The sequence below is a fragment of the Astyanax mexicanus genome, chromosome 19, assembly GCF_023375975.1.
Source record: "Astyanax mexicanus isolate ESR-SI-001 chromosome 19, AstMex3_surface, whole genome shotgun sequence".
Lineage (NCBI taxonomy): Eukaryota > Metazoa > Chordata > Actinopteri > Characiformes > Acestrorhamphidae > Astyanax > Astyanax mexicanus.
In genome coordinates this window covers 264,795-277,378 of record NC_064426.1, presented here as the reverse complement: position 1 = coordinate 277,378, position 12,584 = coordinate 264,795, and the positions used below count along the sequence as shown (strand labels likewise).

The 12,584-nt window shown below is 43.0% G+C and overlaps 1 protein-coding gene across 1 annotated transcript; it reads right to left on the bottom strand.

Annotated features, from left to right (window-relative positions):
* Nucleotides 1-4,664: 4,664 nt before the first annotated feature.
* drd5a (dopamine receptor D5a) lies at nucleotides 4,665-12,134 on the bottom strand. Its single transcript, XM_049467767.1, has one exon. The coding sequence runs from the start codon at nucleotides 11,774-11,776 to the stop codon at nucleotides 10,244-10,246; it is 1,533 nt and encodes a 510-aa protein (XP_049323724.1). The 5' UTR covers nucleotides 11,777-12,134; the 3' UTR covers nucleotides 4,665-10,243.
* Nucleotides 12,135-12,584: the final 450 nt, after the last annotated feature.

The window sequence follows — 12,584 nt, the reverse complement described above, 5'->3', positions numbered from 1 at the left end:
CTCAAAACCTTATGCAGTGTTCAAAAGTTTAGACACCCCTGGTTAAAATGTAAACAGACAGGTGAATAAAAGATAAGTTCAAGATTATTTTACAAGAAAGCAAGAAATATATATTGTAGATAAAATTAATAATCATATGTGTGTGAATGTACTAGAGTATAGCGCAATATTAGGGAGAACTCTGTAATTTAATCAGGCTATAGAACCTTGTGATTCATGGGAAACCCTTGCTGTGTGTGGGTGAACATTATCCTGCTGAAAAATGAAAGTTCTGCAGGAGAGAAAGAAGCAACACATGGATCTGCAGGATGTTCTGCACAGATCACTGAGATCACTGTTAGTAATGTTCCTCCTATCACTACTAGGAGTGACCGACTCTCACTGTATGAGATGATGCTCCTCAGATCATCAATCACTTCAGCAGTTTACAGTGTGAACTCTTCAGTCCAGGTCAAAGACCTCCAAACTCAAACCTGAACATCATCATCAGATCCAAAACACAACCTGGATTCTTCACTGAAAACGATACAGTTTTAGTCTGTAGCAGTGCAGGTTTCTCCCCGGCAACAACACTGCAACACTCATTGAAACAACAATTTGTTTAGGTTAGATGTAGGTTTTGTATATTGACCCTGGATGTTTATGTACTATAGAGTTCAGGCTGCTTTAGGGAAACTATTATCAGTACTTTAATGGTTGGCTATATTAAACCTTTAATCATGTTTTATATATTTTTAATTTTGAAGAATAAATAGAAGTGATTGAGTCAGTGGTGTAACAGAGCGTGCAGTGCAGGTGAGGTGGAGCTCAGGTGTGGAACTCTGTTCTGCAGGGTCAGGTTTCTGCAGGGCTGCAGGCAAGTTTCAGTACAGTAAATCCTGACTGTGGGAAATCTCTGCAGAACTGTGTCACAGGACGTCCCGCTCCCTCGCCTGCTTCAGGACTGGCCCGGTTATGTCATCTGCATAAGCTCTGATTGAGGCTGGTGGATCAGTGACTCTGCCCCCCCCCCCCCACCCCCCCGTATCTCAGTATCTGCCCACAGTTCAGCTGACTGGGCATCTGAACGCCCGGCTGAGGGCTTAATCCTGAAACACTGAATGGAGGAATCACAGCTCAGCCAATCACAGCGCAGAAGGAGCAGTGATGAGGCTGAGAGGGGCGGTCCTACAGAGGATATACAGCTGTGTGTGAACAGCTGGACTCACTCACACTGTCTGAATACTTAAGGAAAAGCAGTCTGTATGTTAATGAGAAATGATCTCATTGGAGACCTACTGTGCACTGCCTATAAAGCAGTCTAGACTGAAGTGTGGACCTGGTGTCTGTTACAGGTCTAAACTGCTATAAATAAATGAATGAATGGGAGGAGTTAACCTGCTACAGGCTCGATGGATGTGACTAAATTTAAAAGCTGGATTATAAATGGATGAGGCTTGATTTGGAGTTATGGGATGGCAACATTAGAAAAATACCTATTGTGTTGTATATAAACCAGTATTCAAACTTCTATGTATTAGGAAACATCAAAGGATTATTAAACGACCGCACTGAAGTCTTGAAGAACACTTGTACTAGTATTCATTATGGATGTTTCCAGTAATCATATTAATGTAAGACTTTGTTTTTTTTTTATTTCTATATGTTACAGTATGTTGCATATATTTCACCTTATTCTACAATGCACATTTTATTCTACCGTATCAGTACTGCACTGTCCTGTCTGTTGAACTGTGTCCTCTCCTGTATGTGTATTTATAAATAATGTAGATTTATGTATGGGCTGGGGAACAGTGAAAATACTGTTTAAACTTCATATGTTCCTTTAGGATCAAAAACTTCAGTAAAAGCTTTTACTTCACCAGCCAATCGCTTTACCTCCCCGCCGGTGATCATTAGACTGACTCAGAGTCTTAAAACCCTCAGACTGAATCTTATATACAAGCAATTATACCCACCCCAGGGGCGCCAGACCAGCCCACCAGCAGGGGGTCTGAGAGAGAGAACTGCTGGAAGGAGGTAAAAGAAGAAGTAGAAATAGAAGAAGAAAAAGGGAGGAAAGCGAAGGCTCTGATCTGATCCCACACAGAGTCTCAGACTCCGCCCACAAAGACTTACTATGGCTAATTGAGTAAACCCATAACTAACTACACTGAGGCTTAAACTGACTCCAGATCAGGATCTGAGAACTGAGGAATGGAGAGAAACCGATGTTATTAAATAAAGTTCTGTTCCAACAGAAAGTTCTACAGGACTGTAATTCTGCTCTAGACTCACAGAGACTCCAGACTTCACACTTTTACCAGGAGTGCACACTCAACTCACACCCACAGACTGAAGAACTGAATCCAAACTAAACTCCAGAGGCTTGATTTAGACTCGTACTCAGACTCAAATCTCAGACTAGAGTCCCAAAGGCTTAAGACTCAAACCAAGAGACTGACTAAGACAACAGATCACAACAGCTTTAACTGGAACAACAGACTCAACAACTCTAGACCAGACTACAAGACTATACTCAGACTCTGACAACCAAAAGCCATGAAAGACTGGGCTCAGACTCTCATAACAGAGACTCAAGACTTAGACTCACTGAATAGCCTTAAGACTTCACTCAGATTTACACACGTAAGACTTAAGATTTAAGCACAGGTTTAGTTCAGATTTGCACCCAAAAATCTTCACTCAGACTCATACTATACTATGTAGTAGTATATTTACATATATATATTTTTATAGCAGTAATATTTTCCACCCTCTTGACCCATTAACTTCTCTTTCATTCATCAGTCTCAGAAATGTGTCACTCTGGCAAAACGTGAAACTGTGTGAAAGGTATAGAATTTCAGACCCTGAGAACATTTCTGTTCTTTCATTCAGCAGAACAGATCCGCTCAGTGTCCTTCAGTGGGATATAGAACTGATAATCAGATCTGAGAGAGGAACATGGCGGCGCAGGAGGAGGTGGAGGAGCTGGTTTGTGAATTGTAGGATTATTCCTGATCTTCTGCTCTCTCTTCTTTATAATAAGAAAAACTGTAATTAGAAGTTTGGTGCTTTCTATTGGCCAGAAATTTGTTCAGACGTGCTTTTATATTAAGAAACGTATCTATAAATGATGGAAACTTGCTTATCTGTGATTGTTCACTGTGCTGGGTGCCATCCATCATGGGGAAACTGTTCCTCACTATTCTGGGGGGACTTTTAATTACAGGTTTCTCATCAAAATAGCAGGATGTGACATCACAACACTTCCTGTTTGGTGCTGTTTAAAGCCTGTGAATGTCATGAAGATATACTGTGTTTTAGCTAGATATAATGTTTTTGCTAGTGAAAATGTTTTTATTATTTTATTTAGTAAAAACTCTGTTATATATAACCCAAAGCATTCTCTCATACTGTTTTACCTTCAGACCCAAGCAGCAAACAAAGACCAGGAAAGATACAAATCTACTTTTCTCCACTCTATATGAAGTTCCTCACTTTTGAGTCTGTTGTATTGTTTGTTGTTTTGTTTGTTGTATTGTTGATGTGATGTTTGTTCTTTTTCTCTTGTTTTGTCTCTCTGTCGATGTTGTTAGATCTCTCACTCTGTGTTTGCTGTTGTTGTTTATAGATTTGCTCTTATCGATCGGATTTATTGATCACTTTTTTGACTTGTGGATGAAAGCAGACCGTCTCCTCACCTCCATCAACTCAGACTCGCCCACAGGAGAAACATAACCCAGACCCGGTAAACAGGTTCTGAGAGTGAGCTGATCAGGAGTGAGCTACAGGTGAGAGAGTTCATAGTGGGCGGAGCCAGCATTTTCAATAAAGTGCTGCCCATTCAGACTGGTTATTTTCACTGTACTGCAGTTTTACTGGTGTATAGAAGAGGAGCTTTTAGCTTTATCTACAGGTGAGCTGTCAGTTGTGCACAGTGCAATTTGATTTAGGGCTTTGATTTTTGTACGGCTTAAAATGTACAAAAGTCATGTACTAGTTATCTTAATTAATCATGGGTGTTCTGATTTGATAGATTGCTATTTTAACGGTGCAGCTAACTGGACGTGTTCATTCTCGCTCATACTTGTCCTGCCTTTTTTAAGATTATATAGAGCTCAATTTCAGTTCCTTATAGAATTATTTCAGATCTCTACAATATTAAATAGAACCTTTATTAACCTTTAGTACAAGAAGGAACCCATTTTTAGGATTCAACAACCTTTCAGTTCCACATTTACAGATCTAAAACTTTTAAGCATGACAAAGATTCCACACTATTTGTTTAGCAATAAAAAGATCATATTTTATACAGTATAGATCTAGATTTACAATATTATATAGAACAGATTTCAGTGCTACACAGAACACTGTTTCATACAGAGGATGATTTATTATAAATATTTATGGAGGTTATTGTTATATTTATCATCCAAACAGTCACTGGTGATTAATATGCATGAGTTCTTTAACATATGAAACTGTTAATGAGCTCATGTATACAGTTTCTACAGCAGGACTTGAATATGAAAAATATCTGATCATTAGTGTGAGTTCTTTACAGTCTGAATCCGCCCAGTCTAAAGGGGCGGGGTCATCTCCAAACATCTGTTTGATGGAAACTCTGAGTAATTGAGATTTATTTGTGTTTCTGATAGGAAATAAACTCAGACACAGTGTTTTGGACTGTAAACACAGTTTTATTATAAAAACATACATCACTCTGATCCACGTCACTGAAGGACAGCATACATTCATGTTGTGTCGCACGTACAGATAAAAAAACCCACAGGGCGTAAAGTAAAACAGACTCTACAGAATCTCGTTCACATTCTCGTACACAGGCGAGTGATTTACCCAGCATCCCTTTCCCAGTCTGCACTGGACACAATGTGTCTGATAGATAAAAGAGAGAGACTCTGTTCACACCTGGTTTACCTGCTTTTCCTGGATGATCTGATTAATAATATCTAATAAATAAACGAATAAATAACAGATTAAACCGACAGCAGTTCAAACAAAAGTCCTCAGCACAAATTCAGATGAGCAGTTTGTTCACTTTATGCTGCAGCAACGGGTTTAACCTTATTGTGGCGTTTAGTTCAGCTAACCAACCTGGACGGTGGACGGTGTGGTATCGCATGTGGTTATTGCATATGTTCCAGCAGGGGCGGTAACGTGGTTAATGTGGGCGGGGCTTTGCTGTTGTGGATGTATAAACCTTTTCATTATTATATATAGATGATATATAGATGTTTTCAGCCCAATATTGTATCATCATATGGAGCCTTTTAGGAACCCACTTTATAAAACAGAACAATTTTCAGTATGAAAGCATTTAGTGTTATATACAACCATTCTTTAAGTACTATACAGAACTTTAGAACTATATAGAATATTTTTCAATACTAAATAGAACCATTTGGAGTGAAATGTTTACAGTACAGATATGGATTATTTTCAGTGCTGTCAAACAGCTATTTCTAATAAAATATATAATAAAACCTTTTTCTGTAGCTTATTTAATTATTTCTGATCTCTATAGTTTCCTTATTATAATAAATAAAATATTTATATTTCTTTATAAAACCTTTTATACAAGAAGGAACCAATTTTGATCCTCCAGCCACGAGTTGTTATGAATGTAGTTGTGTAGCATGCAGCTAAGCTAACCTGCTTGGACAGTGGATGGTGTGGTGTCACATATGGTTAATGTGGGCGGGGCTTTGCTGACGGGGGGCGTATTGAGATGCTGATGGGATTATGATGCTCCTTCAGACACACTGTATTGAGTTCACACCTGTTCACACTTTACATTTATGATCAGATCACCCAGGAACCAAGCTGATAATGCCAGGCATGAAAAGGGGTCAGACAGAGAGAGAGAGACAGACAGAAAGAGAGACAGACAGAGAGACAGACTGTCCCACATTGTGAATTCATTTGAAAAGCCATTAGTGCGGCTCTTTGTCCGACCCGGTTGTCTCTGCTGCTGTAATTACCGCGATCGCTCGGTTAATCTCTGAAGATACTGCATCACTGACCCGGTGCATTAATGATCACCACTATCACCATAAAAATAACATCCAATAAGATGAGAGATGAGAGACGGACCGCGGCGGGACGGGACGACCACGCCCAACGGGGTTACAGTACAGAACTACCTCCACTCACACGGGAACAGACAGTACAGGGGACGTCCAATCAGCAGTCAATGTACAGAGTCAGGGGGCGGAGTCACAGTACAGCCTCTCTGAGAGAGAGAGGGGTACAGGTGAGGGGTGCAGGTGAGGGGTGCAGGTGAGGGGTACAGGTGAAGGGTACAGGTGAGGGGTGCAGGTGAGGGGTACAGGTGAGGGGTGCAGGTGAGGGGTACAGGTGAGGGGTACAGGTGAGGGGTGCAGGTGAGGGGTACAGGTGAGGGGTGCAGGTGAGGTGGAGAGTCAGGCAGGTATGTGTTTCAGTTTGTGCACTAGAGCAGTGGTTCTCTCACTGGTGGTACTCTAACCAGATGACACCAGAACAAAAATCTGCATTTGCATTAAAATATTAAAGACTAAAATGTATAAAGTTTCCTGTATCTGTCATTTTTATCTATCATTATGTTAGTTTGTGTTTTTTTTTCGCCTTTAGAAGCTGTTTATAATCTACACTTCAGTCCTTCACTGTCAGAACTACAGTTTTATCATTATTAACATCAGTTTGATTGGTCCTACAGTAAAACCCTGTGGAACACCACAAGATCTGCTCTATCAACCAACAGTTCACCATCAGTTCACTACAGTTAATTACAGATAAATAAGATTTACACTGTAGTTCACTGATCGACTCTCTTGTTGTTTATTTTCCTCTGTTTAAATCCTGATTCTGAGATTCTCAGTAGGATAAAATACTTTATTAATAAACCATAATACTAACTTACAGACTGTAAAAGAGCGGGAAAACTCCACACAACAGAAGAGAGAAGAACAATTGGTGAAACATATGAGGAGATGAATATGTGTGGATTACTGTAAAAATTTAATTTATTGGTGCTATGGTCTAAACGGTTTGAGAACCACTGTACTAGAGCACAGATAGATAGATAGATAGATAGATAGATAGATAGATAGATAGATAGATAGATAGATAGATAGATAGATAGATAGATAGATAGATAGATAGATAGATAGACTGAGGGCACTTCTGTGTTTGGCTCTGTTTGTGCACTGAAAAAAGCGATGGACTCCATTAACTCCATATACACGATCCACAACCCAAACCCAGATTAAACTGAATTCAGAGCAAGTGTAAACACTACAACTTCACTAATAATCTCTCCGATTGGTGGGAAAATTGGTGGACAGCGTTGTTATGGCAACATGAGAAGATGACCAACAGCATTAGGTACTGGAACCAGTTTAAATAGATAAATATCTGTATTATATGTGAGTGCGGTCGTGCCGTGCTGTACTACATACATTTGCTTAATTAGAAAAGTGAATCCATCTCTTTTGTCAGCATAAATGTAATATCTACACTTTTAATCATTTCCATGTAAATGAAAATGAAATAGTATGAATATATGTAAAATATGTGTATGGAGAAATGAATATGTACCCTCACTCACTTTCCAGCCAATCAGTGTAAAGTGGGCGTGTAAGGAGGAGGAGCTTATTCAACTGTCACACCCACTTTAGAGTGATGTGGTTTTCTTCCTGAAGAGTTTATATATATTAATATATTTATATAACTCCATTCTCTCAGCAAGAAAAAAGGTTCCTTCACAAGCATGGAACCTGTTTCAGTGCTGGAGAGAACCATTATTTTCTTATTTTAAAAAAGTTTAAACAGGAATTCCACCGGTTCTAGCGGTGGTCACGGTTCTGCAGTTAAACAGGAACCTTGAGAACCTTTATAGAGATTATAAAAAATACCAGTGGCAGCTTTACTCGAACCCACAACAATGTAAACAAAAAACTAAAGAACCTCCATCGCCCTGAACTCACAGTTCTACTGAAGAACCCCTGAAGAACCTTTATAAGAGTGAAGAGTGTAGAGGGCAGAGCCTACTGTGCAAAATCATATCACACCTATATCATACCCATAACTTCTGGAGCGTTTCTATTGGTCCATTCATCAGGATATTTTGACACAATGTAAACAACATATAACATTTTTAATTACACCCAAAAAAGGGGTTCTCCCAGGGTTCCTTAATAATGGTACTGGTTCTACAAACAACCTTAACAAACTCAAACAAACATCTGAATGCTTAATTATTTGGTTCTTCTTCATGATGGAGGAAAATCTACTGCAGGTTTCTAAAATGGTTCTAAACAGCACCAAAAACAGTTCACTCTATATTTACAGTAATTAAAATAAGGGTTCTCCAATTAAAATGGGATTCTTCTCTAAGATGGTTAAAATATGTTTCCATATTTAAACAAAAATTATTTCTAGTACTACTGAGAATGTTTTTTGATAATAAATATATAATACATATTCTCTTAAGAATATTCTAAATACTTCTGGAAAAGGGGGTTTTACCCTTTTGGTGCTTTCTAGAATCAAATTTAAAGGTTCCTTCAAGAAACAAAGAGAACACAGAGGTTCTGCATTGTGGAGAAGAGCTGTTTAGTCGGGTGTCTGAGACATAAATGGTTCTTTACATTTGCATTGCTTTAATTGAAGAGCAGTTGAAGAACCTTATTTTAAAAGCACCATGTAAATAAATATTACTTTATAGATCTTAACTTTTTGTGCAAAAACGGTTCTTTATAGAACCAAAAGGGTTCTAGGAACTTTGAACAATTTTTATAAGGTTTACTAAATCATCTAAACAGTTCTTGGATTGTCTTGGTTCTATGTGGAACTATTGTCTGTACTTGAGAACCCTTTAACCAGACATATAAACATTTAAGCACTGGCACATTTAATTCCCAATAAGAACCGATATATGTCTGAATGCTTGTATCTCCACTACAGACTAGAAGTGTTCTTTATAGAGCTTAGGGTTGTTTTTAGTGCTACAGAGAACCATCTAAACCTTTACCTGGACAAAATATAATTTAGGCAGCCATACAGTTTTAATATTTTTTATTGTTTAACAAAGGTTCTGTATAGGGCTGAAAATGATTGATGATTGTAGAACCATTTTTGTGCTACAAGGAATCATCTAGTAGAGTTTTTTTTACCAGTTTGAGGAACCCTTTATCCAGACAAAGAACCATTTAGGCATAAATATGATCGTTTAAGTTGTCTATGTGGAACAGTGCAAACAGTGCAATTTGCAAACTCGCTTTAAGCTCAAAGAACTGCAAAAAGTTGTATTATGATTGGGGAACCTTAATAGGTCATCCTATCATCCTTTCCTTTACAGACCAGAAACAGATTAGAACCTGCAAAGCGTGGAACATCCAAACTGTTATTTACTCAAAATTTGTCCTTTTACTAAAAAGAACCCTATAATTTATATATATATATAAACTTGTCCTAGAGGAACCCTTTTTGGTGCTATAGGCAACGATCTAAAAGGAGATTCCACCAGTTTGAAGAACTCTGTATCAGACAAAGAACCAATTAAAACCAGGAAAGCATCTGGATAGTTCTTGAGTTGATGGTTGTATGTAGGAGGCATCAACTCACAATATATGCATCCATATATGGTTTGACTTTGAGACGTCCTTTAGTAAAGAACCCTTGAGGAACCCCTGTTATACGAGTGTGTGTGCACTGTGTATATATACATGTATTAGTGTGTGTGTGTGTGTGTGTGTGTGTGTGTTGCATCTCTCCTGTCCCATTTCCGTGGGATTAGCCTCAAATCTCTGATGCATTTAGGCCGCATGCCGTCCGGCTCGTGCCGGCAAATCCGGTGCAGAGAGAACACAGAACAGAACAGCAGCTTCCGTCAGGCAGCGTGAAGCTCTGCCCCAACATGTGACACATTTACACTTGGCCCCACCCCTCACTTCATGCCTTAAGCAACACCTGTGCACACCTGACAGGTAAGGACAGGTGAGGCACCCTTTATTTCATGAGCTCCACCAGCACCACCTCTTCATACCTTTTAGGTGGAGAACTCCCACAAACCCCAGCTCTTTCAGCACAGGCCACTGAGTGTGAAGCTCCACCTGTAAGGTGTGAACAGGTGGTGGAACAGGCACCTCCCCCACAAACCTCACATTTCAGTGCAAGCCAATGGTGCTACACTCCACCTGGCAGGTGCTTAGGTAATGGTGAACACCCCTTTCCCCCACGTGTCTCCAACACTCCTTCAGTGCACACCATTGGGCTCGAAGGTGGCGAGAGCGTCCAGGCTGATGTCCGCGGCACTTCGGTCCAGTTCACACGCCGAGTCCGTTCCCAGCTCGTCCAGGTCATCCACGTGCCCTCGCGTCGCCAGCTGCGAGAGGCGGTCGAAGGCATCCTCTCGCTCGGCGCACTCCACCACATTAGGGATGATGTTGACGTACGCGCTGGCGATCTCCTTGTGCAGCAGCGTGTCCTGGTTGTAGGAGACCAGCTCATTGCTGATGTTCACCGTCTCCACGGGCGTGCTGGTGCACAGCCGCCGGCAGCCCAGCAGGCTGGCGAAGGCCTTGCGGAACTCTGCGTTAAAGGCGTAGATGACCGGGTTGAGGCTGGAGTTGGTCCAGCCAAACCACACAAACACATCGAAGGTGGTGTCGCTGACGCACGCTCCTGTCGTCGTGGTGGTCGTCGTGGTGGTGGTCGCCTTTGTCGTGGTTGTGGTGGTCGTCCTCCTGGCGCAGAAGGGCACCACGCAGTTGAGTACGAAGAAGGGCAGCCAGCAGCACACGAACACGCCCATGATCACCGAAAGTGTCTTCAGGACCTTGGTCTCGCGGCTGATGGACGTCCTGAGCGTGTTGGTGTGGCTCTGCTGCTGCTGGTGCAGCTGGTGCCTTTGGAGTTCCCGGCAGCTTTGGGCGTGCTCGGCCGCACGCTCCAGCGATGCGATGCGGCGTATCTGCGTCTGCGCAATTCGGTAGATGCGCGTGTACGTCACCAGCATGATGGCCACTGGGATGTAGAAGCTCACGAGCGAGGACGAGATGGCGTACTCGCGGCTCAGGCTGGAGTCACAGTCGTCGCCGTCGTCGTTGTCGTAGCCGTGCACCTCGGAAGCCGTCCAGGATGCGGGAGAAGATGCGGCATCACTGATCACCCCAGAGGAACGCACGCTCTCCACGCGCGCCTTGTGCCAGTTCAGCTGGATCGGGATAAAGGAGATGAGCACCGACAACGTCCATGTGACCCCTATCATCACGAACGCCACACGCTGCGTCATCTTGCGCTCGTACCGAAACGGACTGGCGATGGCCCAGTACCGGTCCACGCTGATCACGCACAGGTTCAGGATGGACGCAGTGGAGCACATGATGTCAAATGTTACCCAGATGTTGCAGAACGCGCCAAATGGCCAGTATCCCGCCACCTCCGCCGCCGCCTTCCACGGCATCACGAGCACCGCCACCAGCAGGTCGGACAGCGCCAGAGACACGATGAAGGTGTTGGTCACCTTGGTGCGCAGGTGCCGGAAGCGCACGACCGCCGCGCACACCAGCACATTCCCCAGCAGCGTCCACAGGATCAGCGCGCTCAGCACGCAGCCGGTCAGCGCGCGCAGTGCCGGGCGCCGCGCGTCCACGTCCGCCGCCGCCTCCTCCGTGCCGTTCCACATCGGGGGGGCTGCGGGGTCCGGAGGGGGGCCGGCGCTCGAGGACGATGATGAAGATGAAGAAGAGGAGGAAGAGGAGGACAGGCAGCGCGCCGGAGTCTCCATGTGCGTGTGCCCGCGCGCGCGCGCGCTCAGAGGTGTCAGTGGGGTGCGCGCCCGTAGCCGAACCCGTGCACGTGCGGTAACTCCGTCCTCAGTGACACCGTGAGCATCATCACCTTCATCATCCTCACCGCAGAGTCCCGCCGCGCGCCCGGGGACTCCCCGCGTGCCGAGAGCGCGAGCGCGCGCCCTCCCTCTTCACTCAGCATCTGGATACAATTTATATAAAACTAAATAGAAATATATAATTTATATAATAAAACAAAATATAAACAAACAAAGAAACAAACAGACGATCAAAGCGGAAAACCGCGGCACGCGCGCATTAATCCGGGGCAGCGGAGCAGCGGCGCCATGGCAGCGCGAGACTCACCGACTGAAACCGGACAGACCCGCACAGCTTTTTACCATCCCGTCACACAGAGGGGCGGGGCTTAGCGAGAGAAAGAGAGAGAGACAGAGAAAGAGAGAGAGACAGAGAAGGGATTCCTGCAGAATAAGGCTGTGTCTTTCGTGAGTGTATGTGTGTATGGTTTGTGTGTGTGTGTGTGTGTGTGTGTGTGTGTGTGTGTGTGTGTGTGTGTGTGTGTGTGTGTGTGTGTGTGTGTGTGTGTGATTGGAGGGGGGTAATTGGTGGGATTAAGGTCAGTGTTCTGATGCTGATTTTGTTCCCCTGTGTGGATTTAATATTTATTTATTATATTTTGGGTGGAGCAGCGGAAACAACGTTCAGAGTGGGGGTTTGAGAGATGAACTCGTTCAGAGTGGGGGTTTGAGAGATGAACTCGTTCAGAGTGGGGGTTTGAGAGAT

Bases quoted from the DNA above. Each gene is read 5' to 3' on its own strand.
- drd5a (XM_049467767.1), bottom strand. From the start codon at position 11,776: ATGGAGACTCCGGCGCGCTGCCTGTCCTCCTCTTCCTCCTCTTCTTCA.